At 40.0% G+C, this 16,690-nt stretch overlaps 2 protein-coding genes across 7 annotated transcripts in view; one reads left to right on the top strand and one right to left on the bottom strand.

Moving 5' to 3' along the window:
- Window positions 1-13,644, top strand: part of SDCBP (syndecan binding protein) — a 30,057-nt gene extending 16,413 nt beyond the window's left edge. The window contains exons 3-9 of one of the 4 annotated variants that reach the window (XM_059673128.1): window positions 3,236-3,314; window positions 4,561-4,670; window positions 6,915-7,073; window positions 9,220-9,395; window positions 10,753-10,924; window positions 11,490-11,581; window positions 12,509-13,644. In XM_059673128.1, coding sequence (XP_059529111.1) covers window positions 3,236-3,314; window positions 4,561-4,670; window positions 6,915-7,073; window positions 9,220-9,395; window positions 10,753-10,924; window positions 11,490-11,581; window positions 12,509-12,563 — 843 coding nt within the window. In that variant the 3' untranslated portion in view covers window positions 12,564-13,644. Of the gene's footprint in view, window positions 1-3,235; window positions 3,315-4,560; window positions 4,671-6,911; window positions 7,074-9,219; window positions 9,396-10,752; window positions 10,925-11,489; window positions 11,582-12,508 lie in introns of all 4 variants that reach the window. The other 3 variants (XM_059673127.1, XM_059673129.1, XM_059673130.1) reach the window with 3 other exon arrangements.
- A 639-nt stretch (window positions 13,645-14,283) lies between these two features.
- The window catches only part of NSMAF (neutral sphingomyelinase activation associated factor), a 44,725-nt gene continuing 42,318 nt past the window's right edge, over window positions 14,284-16,690 (bottom strand). For all 3 annotated transcript variants that reach the window (XM_059673124.1, XM_059673123.1, XM_059673122.1), the window contains 3 exons: window positions 16,489-16,591; window positions 16,074-16,183; window positions 14,284-14,958 (listed from right to left, as the gene is read on the bottom strand). In XM_059673124.1, the coding sequence (XP_059529107.1) occupies window positions 14,864-14,958; window positions 16,074-16,183; window positions 16,489-16,591 (308 nt within the window). In that variant the 3' untranslated portion in view covers window positions 14,284-14,863. The remainder of the gene's footprint in view (window positions 14,959-16,073; window positions 16,184-16,488; window positions 16,592-16,690) is intronic.

Genomic DNA, 16,690 nt, shown 5'->3' with positions numbered 1-16,690 from the left:
GAGTGTAAAAACAGTTTGTACATTTAATGACTCATAGTCCTTAGGCCCTTGTACCATCTTTCTTTTATTATGCCAGATGACATAATTATATTTGGTTGCAGAGAACTTTTTATATACAGGATGGAGCAAAAATAGGTTTACAATTGTGAGTACATAAAAAGTTTATTCTTGTATTATTAATTACTGTATTTTCCATATGAACTGTAAACCAACTTTTGCCACACCCTACATATTCTTACATATTCTTATTTCAGTATTCCTTAGGAATAGTAGCAATGAATGAAAGAATAGAAAATAATAACCAATCTAAAAAGGAATAATTTTTAAAAAATATTTTTATTGATTTCAGAGAGGGAGAGGGAGAGTGGGGGAGAGAGAGAGAGAAATATGAATGATGAGAGAGAATCATTGATCGACTGCCTCCTGCATTCCCCACACTGGGGATTGAGGCTGCAACCCAGGCATGTGCCCTGACCGGGAATGGAACCATGACCTCCTGGTTCATAAGTCCACACTCAGCCACTGAGCCGTGCTGGCCAGGCTATCTTGTCATTTTTTGTGTCAGTGATAAAGTACATGTTTTGCATACTTTGTAATATTTTTGTATTTAGTATAGTGTAGCTGCTTGTTATACTTGCTAAAATGAAGATAAAGTTTATTTCAGTAGAAAATGCTGCAATAAATATTAGCAACTTAATATTTAAAATAAATATTTAAGCCAAAACCGGTTTGGCTCAGTGGATAGAGCATCGGCCTGTGGACTGAAAGGTCCCAGGTTCGATTCCGGTCAAGGGCATGTACCTGGGTTGCGGGCACATCCCCAGTAGGAGATGTGCAGGAGGCGGCTGATCGATGTTTCTCTCTCATCGATGTTTCTAACTCTCTATCTCTCTCCCTTCCTCTCTCTCCCTTCCTCTCTGTAAAAAATCAATAAAATATATTAAATAAATAAATAAATATTTAAATATGTAGGTATTTTTCTGATATGACTTTTATATGAATACTAGAGGCCCAGTGCACGAAATTCGTGCACTGGGTGGCGTGGGCGGGGGGTGGGGGGACGTGCGAGGGTGTCCCTCAGCCCTGCCTGCACCCTCTCCAATCTGGGATCCCTCTCACAATCCGGGACTGCTGGCTCCCAACTGCTCGCCTGCCTGATTGCCCCTAACCGCTTCTGCCTGCCAGCCTGATCGACATCTAACTGCTCTCTTGCCAGCCTGATCGCCCCCAACTGCCCTCCCCTGCCAGCCGTCTTGTGGCTGTGGGTGCTGCCATTTTGAGGGCGGGTAAGTCAATTAGCATATGCCCTCCTTATTGGCTGTGGGTGCTGCCATCTTTGAGGGCAGGGCAGTCAATTAGCATATTCCCTCTTTATTAAATAGGACTAGGGGCCCGGTGCACGAAATTCGTGCACTGGGGAGGGGGGGGGGAGTGTCCCACAGCCCAGCCTGCCCCCTCTCACATACTGGGAGACCTCAGGCGTTGATCCCCATCACCCTCCAGTCGCAGGATCGGCCCCTTGCCCGGGCCTGATGCCTCTGACAGAGGTGTCAGGCCTGGGCAGGGGACCCTCATTTCCCCCCATCACTGGTTCTGCCCCCAGCCCCCTCCGATTGCTGGCTCTGCCCCTTGCCCAGGCCTGATGCCTCAGCCAGAGGCGTAGACCCCCATCACCCTCGGATCGCCTGATCCGCCCCTTGCCCAGGCCTGACGCCTCCGCCAGAGGTGTCAGGCTTGGACAGGGGACCCCCATCTCCCCCCGATCACTGGCCCTGGCCCCCGCCCAGGCCTGAGGCCTCTGGCCCAGGAATCCTGACTGGGCAGGGGACCCCCATCTCCCTCTGATCGCTTGCTCCACCCCCCGCCCAAGCCTGACGCCTCTGACCCAGGCTTCAGGCCTGGGCAAGGGGACCACCATATCCCCCCAATCCCTGGCTCAGCCCCCCGCCCAGGCCTGATGCCTCTGCCAGAGGAGTTGACCCTCATCACCCTCCAATCACCAATCACCGGATCGGCCCCTTGACCAGGCCTGAGGCCTCCGGCAGAGGTGTCAGGCCTGGGCAGGGGACCCCCAGCTCCCCGCGGTTGCAGGCTTCGCCCCTGCCCAGGCCTAACACCTCTGGCTGAGGCGTCCGGCTCAGGCAGCGGGGACCCACAGCTGCAGCGGCCCCGCGATCGTGGGCTCTGCTTTAGGCCCAGGCAAGGAACCCCTAGCTCCCGGGACTGCCAGCTTCGACCGTGTCCAGCTCCCATTGCTGGCTCCACCCCTACTTCCTGCTATCACTGGCCAGGGCGGCAAAGGCACCTGATTCTCCGATCATGGCTGGGGGGCAGGGCAAAGGCGGCCCCAGGGCCGCCTTTGCCCTGCCCCCCAGCTCTTAGCTCCCCCCTGGGTTTCTGATCACTGTCAGTGACAGGGGGCTTCTTCCTGCTTTTCCTTTCGCCTCCCTGCATTGTGCCTACATATGCAAATTAACCGCCATCTTGTTGGCAGTTAACTGCCAATCTTAGTTGGCAGTTAATTTGCATATAGCCCTGATTAGCCAATGAAAAGGGTATCGTCGTACGCCAATTACCATTTTTCTCTTTTATTAGTGTAGATGATTGAGCCTTTCTTCTTATGCAGATAAAATATTTTAAAATTCTTAAAGAACAGTGAAAATATAAAATGGGTGGTCATGCATTTTTAAAATATTACTATATTAATTTGCTACAGCAAACTATGTGGAATGATGCTTAGTCAAGTTTTTTATGATAGTGTTACATATTTAGAATATGAAAAATATTTTTATAGATTTTCTTTGAAAAATATATTATGAAATGTTTGAAACTAAACTTTCTTGAGTACAACTTTAATGTTTTAGTTTCTTTTTGGGAATAATGAATTAAACTTATAAATAAGAACTAGAAGCCTAATGCATGAAATTCGTGTACAGGAAGGGGGGGGGGCGTGTGTGTCCCTCAGCTTGGCCTGCACCCTCTTGTAATTCTGATCCCTCGCTCCTAACCACTCGCCTGCTCGCTCCTTACCACCGCTGCTGCTCTCACCAGCTGTGAGCCTGGTTTCTGGCTGAGCAGTGCTCCTGCTGTGGGAGCGCATTGGCCACCAGGGGGCAGCTCCTGCATCATAGCGACCAATTGTTCTGGTTGTTCTGCTGTAAGGGTCGCTGGGCTTTTATACATATAGATTTTAAGTACATATATGACATTGTTAGAATTTTCTTTTCTTTTTCAGGCTCAAAGTGCCTTTTCTGCAAACCCTGCCAACCCAGCAATTTTGTCTGAAGCATCTGCTCCCATCTCTCAAGATGGAAGTAGGTTTATACTTTGGATTCATTCTCCTTAAACAGAAATTTTTAAGCCTTTCTTTGAAATAAGTAATCCAAGATTTAAAATTTTTTATTTAGCATAAAATTGGTGGTTAAAGCTCTAGTAGTAAGAAGAAGAAAAATGTGTATTTCAAAGCCTAAACCTTTAATCAAGAAAGTGAACTATGAATATGAAGATGTGTTTTATGGCTTAATGAAATTAATTAAATTTTAACCCTCATAAGTTCATAACTTGAGATTGATGCATTTATGTGGACTGTGCCCATATTGCTGCTCTTAAAACTGTCTTCTGTCTTGGGGACGGAGGGGGTGCTGTGAAATGTCCAACTGCCTTGCCTCCCTTTGGGGGTTGAGGGGCTTTCCCAACTCCTAGAATCTCTACTCAGTCTCCATATCCTTCTCTTTGGTCCCCTTTCCTTCTAATTTCGTGGGGATTCAGGAGAGAACCCCTAAATATGACAAGATACAAAAGGAGTGTTAAGTACATATTTGTGGCCTCATAATGTTTATAACTTTGTTTCTTTTAGAAAATCCATTTTATTAAGTTACAAATAAATCATGTACAAAGGATCTTTTGGGAATAGTACCTATCTCTACTACCAAGTTAAATACTGTTAATATTTAAATATACTGTTTCCAAGATTTTATTGGAATGTGGTTAATATTTTTTTTAATTGATTTTTTTACAGAGAGGGAGCGGGATAGAGAGTTAGAAACATCGATGAGAGAGAAACATTGATCAGCTGCCTCCTGCACACCCCCTACTGGTGATGTGCCCGCAACTAAGGTACATGCCCTTGACTGGAATCGAACCTGGGACCCTTCAGTCCGCAGGCCGACGCTCTATCCACTGAGCCAAACCGGTTAGGGCGTTGTTAACATTCTTAAAATGCTATGACACTAAATCAATTTAAAACGTTCGATTTTATTTTAATTGAATTATTTCATAGCCATGTTTATTAAATGAGTTATAAAGTAACTGCCTCAACAAGTAGACATTTTGCTCAGTTATTCTCCACTGGAGAATCAGTGGTTTTTCACAGAATTGCTAATCACATCAGTTTATTTTAAGAAAAAGGAAAGGTAAGATAATTTATTTGGAAAAATTATTTCTACTCTTGGGAATTTTTAGAAGCCTAAGATTATTAACATAAGTAGAAGCCCATTATAACAGTTTTCATTTTGAATATTCTAATGTTTTTTTCTTTATTCACTCATTTATTTATATTAGATCTCTATCCTAAATTGTATCCGGAGCTTTCTCACTACATGGGCCTCAGTTTAAATGGAGAAGAAATAGAGGCAAATATGGCCATGGTCCCTGGAGCACCAACTCAGGGGGTATGTATAATGAACTAATTTTGAATTGTATAAAATCACACTTTACGCATAAATATAAGCTGTCATCTTTGTGGTTAACTCACAGATTTATAACTTTAACATTGACCTCTCTTCTCAGAAATTTTAGACTCCCTTCTGAATATTACTTCTAAGTAGTCCATTTCCTTTGTGCTCTTCCCACTTTTCTAATTTATTAGGAGTTAAACAAGCAGATGCCTTGACTAGTCCATTCTCCTTTGTCTTCTGCATGTTTCTTATGTTAATTTGATCCATTCCAGTCCTACTATAACCGTATTCAGAGCTTCTATACTATAATTCTACCCTAGATTATTATAGTAGCCTCTTACATCTTCTCTGGCAACTTCTTATAACAAACAGCACTAAGCCGCTGCTTGAGTAATCATTATGAAGTACAGGTCTATCATATTTGCTCACAATTAAATACCCGATATTTATTTATCAAATATTTATTGCAAACTTGCTTATATCAGTTAGGGTGCATTTGTAGAAACAAATCACAGTAGATATTTTATCAGCGATGACTTAAGAAATTAGACAAAGAGGTTGAAGTATGGAAAAAAGCAAAAATGGAATATCATTATAATTGTGGAAAGTCGTTCCACCTCCTAGGATTGGGGTAGCGTAGGGAAGAGGTTGGAGTTAGCAGAACCTAGAAGCGTGTGGGAAGAAGAGCTCCAGGGAGCTGGGCCTCAGACCTTGGAGGAAAGGCAGTGCTGGTACCTCTGAGAGGTTGCAATCTGGGAGTATCAGTAAGTTCTGGAAAATGGAATTAACTGCTGCCACCAGGGTTAAGCTCTAGGACCAGGCAATGACGACAGTACCCAGAAGCAAACAAGACAGAGCACTTGTCTCTCCTCCAGCCTTCCAGTCTCCCTCCCTCTAGTGCTTCACGTGATGGATGCTAACCTGAAACCTGCTGACAAAGCAAAACGTTATTTGCACAGTTCAACCCCCAGCATCACCAAGTAGGGTCTAGAAGGGTGGGTTTGGAGCTAACAGACATATTTTGTTACCTGGCACTGCCTACGCCCTTGACTGCGCAGTCTGTCCCTACACATCTACAAATATTATAACTTCATATGAAGCAATAACAACTTTATAGTGTTCCCTTAAAAGATGCAGTTCTTCATAAAATTGTGGTGGTTCAGTAGGGGGAGTGCAGGAAGGAGACAGCCTATCACCTATCACGTTTCTCTCTCCCTAACCTTTCCTCTAAAAATCAGCGTTTCTCAACCTGTGGGTCGCGACCCCTTTGGGGGTCGAACGACCCTTTCACAGGGGTCGCCTAAGACCATCGGAAAACACATATATAATTACATATTGTTTTTGTGATTAATCACTATGCTTTAATTATGTTCAATTTGTAACAATCAAAATATATCCTGCATATCATATATTTACATTACAAATCATAACAGTAGCAAAATTACAGTTATGAAGTAGCAACGAAAATCATTTTATGGTTGGGGGTCACCACAAGATGAGGAACTGTATTAAAGGGTCGCGGCATTAGGAAGGTTGAGAACCACTGCTAAAAATCAATAAAATAAAAAAAACAAAAAAATAAACCAATTTTGGTCAAGAAAACTTGAAAACAATGAGAAACTTGAAATATGGTACCTGGCACAAGTCCCTGCTATTCTAAGGCAGTCTGGTTTGTGCCTACCATTGGCTAATCCCCAGATGTTTATTAAAGGGGATGAGAAATAATATTTGTGGTGTGCAGCACTCACGTAACATGCCCTTTTCTTTTAATCCTCACAATGGCACTGTTGAGATAAGAACATTGCCCTTTTATAGAAACTTTAAAGGGGTAAGGAGTTTGCCAAAGATCAGACCATATAAAATAGAACCTCTGGAAAACATTGCATAAGTTTCAAAAGTGCAATATGACCTTTTAAGTTCTAGGATCATACATTTGAGTTGAAGGCAAGCCAAAGTACATATGAAAAATGGCAGTGAATTCAGAAGGCAGCAGGCAGACAGGAAGGCATTTACTCCATTGAGGTGATAAATGTGGGAAGAAGTGACCTGAGGAGTTGGTAAATAAAAACCAGGGTCATTTTTGCATGAATCAAACGATCTGAAAGAAATAATTTCCAGATTACTTTTTGGGAAACCACAACTTGAGTATATTCAAGTTACTCGTTTTCGTTTTGTTTTTGTTTTTTTCATGGAGAATGTTTGTAAATACTGATACATTGTGTATCTTTTTGTCAGCAGTTGGTAGCAAGACCTTCCAGTATGAACTATATGGTGGCTCCTGTAACTGGTAATGATGTTGGCATTCGTAGAGCAGAAATTAAGCAAGGGATTCGTGAAGTCATTTTGTGTAAGGATCAAGATGGAAAAATTGGGCTCAGGCTTAAATCTATAGATAATGTAAGTATTTTTGATGTCTATTTGTCTAAGTAGCTTATAGGACATTAAGTGATTTGTGTTGGAATAATTTAAATTGAAATGCTTTAATAAATTATAATGGTGTATTTATAATTGAGACTACTTTAAATCTAACAAACTTTTCCCACTTGGAGATGCCATACTCTGAAGAAGCAGAGTTGGGACGTCCAACATTACCTTGAAGATTTTTTTCTTTCTTTCTTGAGTCCTCTTCTTGGAGTAAAGTTCACTGGTCTGTATATATTATAACATAGTTTATACAAATAGAAATCTGGCACTGAAATAGGGCAAGGGATATGGAAGTTAAGAAAAAACTGACCAGTGAAAATCAGTGGTCTTGTGATGAGTATTTTTAAGCCAAAGAATGATTATTTAACTTGTTATGGAATGATTTTGCAGTTCTGTTATTGCCATCCTTTAATTTGAATTTAATAGGTCATTTTCTGAGCAAAGGTGACTTTCTAATTAAGGAAGCCATTACTTTACCTTTATAATTGCTTCTCATCTCCTCTTAACTGTACTGAAGAAATTAAACAGGGTTGCTCTCTAAGGAAGCACTCAGGATTGTTAAGGACTTGCCCTGATGTATGATTTCAGGTATTGCCTTATTGGGTTCCCTTTTAGTATTGAGACCTCAGCTCATTGTGTCCAACCTTTTCACATAGAAAATGAGCATGGCACATACTATTGGCTTATGACTGAGGCTGATCTTGGCAGGAGCCCCAACCCTGCCTGCCTACCCAGGGGCTGAGGACATTGATGCCTTTGAACATTCCTAGCTTATTGAAGACACATCAGGGTGCTTCTTTGGGAAGCTCTGACTTCGCTCTCTCCTTTTTCAGTGAATGAAGTATTTTCTGTCCCTTGTGCCAGGGTTTCTTCTCCGCACCTTCCTTTGTTCTAAAGAGACAAGATATTCTTCATAGGCCCCTACCCCCCACTGCAGTTATCCTTCCAGTGGGTTTGTCCATTTGTCCGTTGTCAGACCACTTACAGATGCTGCCTAGTTTTCCTGAACTGCCTAAACTGAAGTCGCAGACACACGACAGAGGTCAAGTCTTAACCCAGCTTAAGATGGTAGAAAGGGTCTAGTCTTGTAGATGCTTTCATATTTTGTCAGGTTCATTCTTCTATACTTGTTTATATTTTATTCATCTGAGTTAGAGTTTATAGAAGTAAAAATATCTTAAAACATATTTGAGTTTTCTGTATTTCATAGTGGATTCTTTATAAGGACGGGAGTGGTATTGAATGTGCCCACCTTTTTAGGCTGTTAAATAAACCCTACTCTTAATTATGCATAATTTAGCAAGTGGATAGAGAAATCCTTCAGCTCAAAAAGTGAGTTAGGACCTTAAACTATCACTTTTTAAACTGTAAAAGAAATCACAAAACTTTTAACACTTGATTTGCTTTCCCCCTAAATAATGATCATGTGGCCAAAACCTATTCAGTATTGTCAGACTCGGATGTAACATCTATTATAGTAAACCTTTGTTTTCCGTAGTCTTTTTATTCCAAAATGAAAGGAGTGATTGAGGATGGGTAGATGTGTCATGAATTGAGGTATAAATTATTACTGAGATCTGACCTTTTTGCCTTCTTGGGATTCTTGCCTTGATAAAATTTTCAATTTCTTTTTTGGGGGTAACACATATACTTATGTAATTTTTTTAACACATTTCGTACCGCTCAGGAGTTTTCTCGTGTTTCGCGCGCCATCTGTTAGGGACTGCTCACGAGTGTTCTCGTTTTTCACGCCCATGGAAAAAGGAGCGAATCTAGATACTTACGTAAATTTTGTTTGGTCCCTCTTCATAGAGGAAAATGTTTTACGCAGTACCATACGTTAAAAAAGTACTAGGAACTTTAATTGTTTTTGTAAATAAAAATGTTATAATTATTGAAAAAACAACACCTAAAGTGCCTCACGATGATTTAAATAATGTGCAGTTTGCCCAAAAACGTGCGGTCCCTGGCGTATGTCTTAGAGATTTCTATGCGGTACGCAATGTGTTAAAATTACTAAAGTAGACTCCTAACCTAAACAGTTGGTCCTAATTTTCCATCATTTTAAAACTATATCATAACAGTGCTAAATGACCAAAGTTATTTTCTTATTCTCTAGGGCATATTTGTTCAGCTTGTCCAGGCAAATTCTCCAGCCTCATTAGTTGGTCTGAGATTCGGAGACCAAGTGCTGCAGATCAACGGGGAAAACTGTGCAGGCTGGAGCTCGGATAAAGCACACAAGGTGCTCAAGCAGGCTTTTGGAGAGAAGATTACTATGACTATTCGTGACAGGTAAGTTGACTGGACAGTTCAAATGGAAATTTAAGACCAGTTTCCCTTTTTCTTGGGCTTTTTGGATTCTGTGAATATAATATTTATTTTGTTGCAGAAAATAATCAAATGTTACTGATGAGCCTTAGAGTCTTAAAATTTTTGTGTGGTGCAGATTTTTCTTACATAGTTTGGTTTTTTTAAAAATAGTGTTTTGATTTTGCATACACTTTTATTTCAGAGCTTACAGAAATTCATCCTCTAAGAAGTTACTTTCCTATCTTAATCTGTTTCTGTAGAAAATAGAAAATGGACATTGGAAAAGTGAGCAGCATGCATCTTGGGGCTCACTTTCTAATTTACTACTTAGACACCCAGTCTGCAGGGTGGAAATGCCAGGGTCCCTGCATAACTCCAAGTCTCTACAAGTTCCAAAAACAGACCTGGCTTTTTGTCTGGTTATGAAGCTCTAGTTGTCAGGGTGGGAAGATGGGACATTTTATTTAGCAGTTAGTCCGTTTAAAACGGAAACATTTAGCACATGAAATCTGGGCATCCATTTATTTTCTTGCCCCAGCCCTCACAAGTGTCAAGGGTGGGCCTCTGTCATATTGTTAGAGTTAGCTTTAGAGTTTTTCTTCTAAAACTATTATTTCTTGTGTTTCTAGTTTCTCACATGTGGAAGGTACTTAGTAAACATTTTATAGATGAATGCCATTTTTGCTTTATATCTAAGGAAAAGAGTAATAGTAATAACGTGGACCAATAGGAAGAGATGACTGTTCTGAATTTTATGAAAGCACAGGTTTATCAGAAAACCCATGTGATGACATGGCAGCAGAATTATAGAAAGGTGAGCAAGTATAACTGGCATGGTAGAGCTGTCTGCCTTATTGTAATAGCTACATGTCTTCCTTTCTAAAAGGAACTTTCTAGAAGCCATTTAAGTCTTGGATACTTAAAAGAAAAATACAGTCGACCCTTGAGCATGAGTTTGAACTGTGCGGGTCCACTATGGATTTAAATTAATACGGGGACCTGCGCAGTTCAAACCTGTATGGTACAGGGTCAACTTTTTTGAGCCACTGTTGGCAATCTGCAAATGAGGATGGCTGACGATAGTTTATGCAGAGTCAAAAGTTCTATGCAGAGTTTTGACTGCTTGGAGGGTCAGTGCTCCTAACCCCCTGCATTGTTGAAGGATCAACTGTAATCTTTTATGCTAAGATACTCTCTGAATGTACAATATCACAGCCAAACTTAGTTGCTCCTATTGGAAACACTGAGTTTATGATAACAAAACAACTAGTATGGCAGGATAGAAGTCCATTAAAATGTTTACTGTGCAATTTTCAATTGAATTCATTATGTTTTACAGGCCCTTTGAACGTACAATTACTATGCATAAGGATAGTACCGGGCATGTTGGTTTTATCTTTAAAAATGGAAAAATAACATCCATAGTAAAAGACAGTTCTGCAGCCAGAAATGGTCTTCTCACAGAACATAACATCTGTGAAATTAATGGACAGAATGTCATTGGGTTAAAGGTAAAGAACTTGTTTTTTGTCTATTCAGATGTTGCTGTTTTCATATTGACCTCCAAAATATAGCAATACAGTGGTAGATATGTGATATGGGGATCTGGGGTTCTGCTGTGCTGGCTATACTCAGGCCACTCAAAGTAGTTTTCTGGGCTATTACCAGGAATTATTTATTGTTCCTATAACAAGGGGCTGGAGTAGATGATCTCGGAAGTCCCTTGAACTAGAATTTCATGGAGACATAGGCATTAAAGGTTTGATGGCATTTTTAATGAATGCTTGTACAGCTTTTTCCAATTTGGATTATGGGCAACAAGTAATAGTTTCTATTCAAATTCCTGAGTAAGACTCTTTTAAGATCTAAAGGATTTCATTATAACCTGCTTATTTCATAATCTTTGGTTAACTGAGGGGATACTGTAATAATCTTAAGATTGTGATTCTACACTAAACTTGGTAAGGAAAACTAGAAAAAAATTGTAAATACAAAGAGTCAGGATTTTAGAGAGATTAGCAAAACATAAGAGGACATATTTCTTTAAGAAGAATAACAATTTTATGTTTTCAATAGGACTCTCAAGTTGCAGACATATTGTCAACATCTGGGACTGTAGTTACTATTACAATCATGCCTGCTTTTATCTTTGAACATATTATTAAACGGTAAGTGGACACAGTTCTTTAACTTGATGCTTATGCTAATGTGACTTAAAGGCAAGCACAGTACAGATATATTAATTCCCAAACTTTTGGTTCTTTACCTAAGGGGTGACATTGGAGTAAATTATTTAAAATCAGAGGATTTGGTTGGTAAGGATGACCCCTTACAATTTTCTAAGCTTGGAATAAAATTCATTACACACTGGAAATTTTGACATTTCCTACTAGGAAAAGGATATACAAGCAGATTTGGGCAAACTTTCTCTTCAGCTTCCAAAAATGGACTGGTTGCACGCTGCCTATAGTTCCTCTGCTCAGTAGAATTTACTTGTGGTTCATGATGACAAATTCTTACTGGGTGTTAGGAGTCACAGTTTTTACTCTCTCGGGCATCGCGGGAGGCAGGTAACGGGAAGACTGGAAAGCTAAGAAAGGAGACTAGAAAAGGGGCAGCATGGGTTACCTTCCCTGGAGCTTTTAAAATCCTGGCTCTGGCAGAACTGTTTTTGCCAACTTAGAATCCTTTTTTTCAGGATCTATTTTGCATATGGAAATAGGCGGATAATGTATTTTTGTTAGTTTCAGATGCTAGGTAGAAAGCAGCTAGCTACTTTTGGGGTATAAAAAAAGGAGTTACTGTTGCATAAGTGATAGCTGTCTCCCAGTTCATAACAGCATTTTTTTAAAAAATCATCAGCCTTAATACACAAAAATATACAAAGACTTACTTGTATCTTACCTAACTTTTCTAGCCAAGATACAGATAGTCTTTCACAGTGGACATTTGCAAAACAAGTAGATTACATGAGACCCTTAAATCAGAACTCATTAAAAAGACCTCCCCCCCACCATCCCACTTGATGCTTCATGCTAACAGCTGCTAAGTTTGAATTGGAGTTTTCTTGGATCAACATAATGACTCTCTTGTAGGATGGCACCAAGCATTATCAAAAGCCTGATGGACCACACCATTCCTGAGGTTTAAAAGTCACGACACAATGGAAACTTGGCTGAATTTCTCCAGTTTACTTCTTTGGCAACTTCACTCGATATTATGCACAGGAAGCTTCCTAGGAGCCAGAGAGCATATGCTGCATGAGGTCCTTTCTGTCTTACAGTATGGCTGGGAATCTAACTGTTTGATCTGATGATAATTGTTCAGACTTCAAAATAGTTGTAGCCTTATCCTGGTTTTACAGATGTGAAACTCTCAAAATCAAGAGACTTACTTTCCTAGATTAGTTTCTCTACTGGAAACCTGATGCTTTTACAAGCCATTATGATTAGAATGACTGATGCAGGCTTAGCTTTGTGTTGGAGCCAGTCACCTTTGTCCTATAAGTAGTGCTGTTACTTTAGTTCTATGGTATATTTGCATTTTTACTGTTACCATAGGACATTTAGAATGATTGCTTTCGATAGTTGTGTTTTGTTTTTTTTAGTTATCTCTGTGTGTAGTATGTTTCTGTAAACACCAATTAAATAACACTGGTTTCATTCCATGTAGGAAGCATTAAACAATGTATGCAAGTTGTATTAATTATCATTAAATTTTAACTACCTTCACTTAATATGCTTGAACTGCTGCCTTAACTTAAGCATCTAGAAGAAAAGCCAAAATATAACTATTGCTGCCTTTCTAACACCCATAATGCAGTTCCATATTAAACTGACATGTACGTTAGCCCAGAACAAGAGCTATATATATAGCGTAGCTGCTTAGTTGCATTTGAGATTTTCTAGTTATAGTCATTGTGTAATGAATGCAACTACTTCTCATAGTTCCTGGTATCATTTTCTGATAAATGAATTACTATATATTTAATGTAAAAATTCTTAATACTAAGTAGAATAAACTTTTGACTTTTTTTCATTCATAGGTTATATCACTTAACTGCTTTGGGATGGTCTTACAAATCATGTTGTCCTGGTGATTTGTTCTATTTCCTAACTTTGCCCTGAAAACAAAATGGCATTGACACTTTATCCTGATTTTTTTTTTCTCTTTGGTTTCTGCCTATTCCAATTAAATATGTATGTATAAATAAAGTCAAGATTTAGCCAGACTGTCTATTGCACCTTTTGGAAACTGTCCATGGCTTTCACTAAACTAGTACATGACCTAGAAAACGGACATGTGCAATTCACCTGGGACCTGTGGTGGGAGTCCTCTCTGCAGCAGCTGACGTCCAGGGGTCCCGAGAAGGCCCTCTGCTAGGGGAGTAGCAGTGTCAGGAAAGGTGTTTCCAGCTGAGAAGCTGATGGACAGGTCTGCAGCCCTCAAGGTGAGCACCAGGAACTTGGGTGAGGCTGTAGATTCTCCCTAGCGATACTTGAGACCAAGTAATGTTTAATGGCACTTAAAACTGACTGAAAATTCTATCATCCTAGTCTGACTCAAGTTTTCCCCTATGCCATACTGCCTGCAAGATAAAACTATTTTTAAAGAGTATAGAAAAATTTTAAATCCTATATTATTGTGGTTTAGAAAAGTGTTACTGCTTTGCAGCTTACCTTGTTTGAAATTTAGCAAAGCAAACCAGTGTTGCCCAGTTTGATGATCTACTTTGCTGTCTGGACTTGGATCTGAAGATGGTTCCAAGTGTAAGAACAACATTCACATCACTAAGTATGGTTTTCTAGGATGAATACTTGAAGTTCTTAAAAAGTCCTAGTTTTTGTAGTAAGAAAATGAAAACGTTGCATTACAGAAAAATATTTTTAATGTAGAAAAGATGAGCATTTAATAGTTATCATGAAATAAACTGCTCCTGTACACAGTAAACTTACTGCTGTAAGAACAGCTATTCCCTCCCCAGGTCCCTGGAATCTGGGGACAGTAGGTTATAGAAAGTAACCACACCATGAAAACACCCAGAACCCAGGGGGCAGCAATGGTGTAAATCAGGAAGACAAAGTAGTGACTCAGGAGTAGAGGATACGGCACATTTTCTTGGAAAATTCTAAATTGTTAAGTGCTTTCTGAATGTTCCCCAGCCCAATTTAGCATCTCTGCCACTCAAACCTGTCTTCTGACCATCATCATACGGGGATGATCACCTGCCTTACAAATGTAATGTTCCTCCCTAACAGTGCTGTACCTTTACCTCCCTTTCAGGATGGCAACTAACAATTTTCAATGACGTCACCATGACTTAGAAAGTTTAAAACCACAAATTTATGTGGTAAAACTTCTAATACTACCATTGCACTTTCACCAGTTCATTTAAAAGTTTGGTTTAAAAACACATTAGAGTTTTTAACATTCAGGAGAGGAAAAGGCACTTAATACTGCAATTTCCAGAACATAATTTTTCTGTCTTCCCCTCCTGTGATGATACTGCTACACTGTTCATTCATCCATATACAGGTCACAGCACCTACAAGGAAAAGACACTGGTTAGGGATGGAGCTGACAGAAGGTCCCCAAAGATACACTAAGAAGTACTGTACTCTCTTATCTGATAACAACTGCTTAGTCCGAGGAATTTGTGAGGAATAGAAACCATTTATATAAGTAAAGCTAAAAGAACTGGGAATTATGGGTACAGGACAGAATGCAGGTATTATGTACTAACAAAAATCAGGAAGCAGAGAAGGGAGAGAATTGGTGTTAATCTGATGATTTACATCTATTTCTATCGGAAAGAGTAAAAATGTTAAAGCTAGTAAGTTGGGGGAAAAGGCATAGATACATCATTTTATTAAGTTAAGGAGCACTAACCCTACAAAACTGGGTGACAGGGACGAGAGGAAGGTGAGAAGTTACTGCTCACAGTGGGAAGGTAGCAGATACTTTTAACCATTGACACTAGAAGAATTCAAAGCCATAAACCTTCCAAATGATCAGGAGAAAACAATGCAAACGTAAGCAAATATAGTGAATCTCCAGAAATCTAAGTGAAAAGACATATGACACTATTATGCAAACATCCTCTCAACGAGACACACCCTGGACTGAAACTGGAAAAGTCCTCTAAGGAAGACAAGTGGGGGGTAGGAGACAGTGGTGGGAATTTGACAGCTTTTCTCATTGTAGTTCATTATATTGTTTTAAAGTGTATTAAAAGATATTATAGCTTTTACAATGGCTTTTAATTCTCCATATGGAAGTTAATGTAAAAACTTCCTTTTTGGAGTCAAATGTCCATCAACATAAATCTAAATTCTGAAGGACCCAAGAGATACAGGCCAGCCAGGATGCTGGAGGGGAATGTTAGAGCCCAGAGGGCACAGGGGCTGAAAGAAAAGCAAGTTCGAATATTAACTGTATCCTGCTACTTGACTGAATTTGTTTATCAGATCTAATAGTTTTTGGTAGAATCTTTAGGATTCTCTCTACATAGTATGTCATCTGCAAGTAATAACAGTTTTACTTCTTCCTCCCCATTATGGGTGTCTGTTTCTCTCTGCTTGCTGTGGCTAGGACTGCGGGAAAGCAGGTTTGCGTTTGGTATTTTGGGAAGAAAGGTCAGGCTAATTAAAAACCCCTTACCTTTATGTCCCTGTATTCTCTCACAGAGTTTTCCTCCGAGGAGGTCCCAAACAAGAAGTTCACCAGACTGACTTCCGGATAAAACAGTATTTCCATCCCAGATAAAGCACCTGCAAGAATAGTCTATATATAAAAGCCTAATATGCAAAGTGTCCCCTCGGGAGTTCAATCGCTAGCTATGACGTGCGCTGACCACCAGGGGACTGCGCAGAACAAAGGAAGTTCCCCCACCAGCAGCCACTAGGGACCCTACCTGTGCATGGCTTTTGTGCACTGGGCCTCTAGTTTAGAAATAATCATTTCATTATTCATCATGAAGAAAGAGCTATATTATTCTGGCCAAAGTAAGCCCAAAGGCACATGCTCACGAACTTGTGTGTAAATGTCTTCACCGTTAGTAACCCCAAAAATGTACCTCTGGGGCTTGTCGGAAGTCATGGAGGAGATAAGCATTCCTGTCTGCACGTCTATTACATTCACACAGCTGTCTTCTCCTGTGCTGAGGACATGGCGACTGTCTGTAACACCAAGGGACACAGATAAAAGGTTACAGCTTCAGAGCGTAGATTCTGAGATTTTATTTCCGAGTCTGGTGGCCTAATGTTCATTCTCATTTT

This window comes from Myotis daubentonii, chromosome 17, assembly GCF_963259705.1.
Source record: "Myotis daubentonii chromosome 17, mMyoDau2.1, whole genome shotgun sequence".
In the NCBI taxonomy this organism is placed as follows: domain Eukaryota; kingdom Metazoa; phylum Chordata; class Mammalia; order Chiroptera; family Vespertilionidae; genus Myotis; species Myotis daubentonii.
Note: the sequence above shows the minus strand (reverse complement) of the source record. Positions and strands in the feature narration are given on the sequence as shown.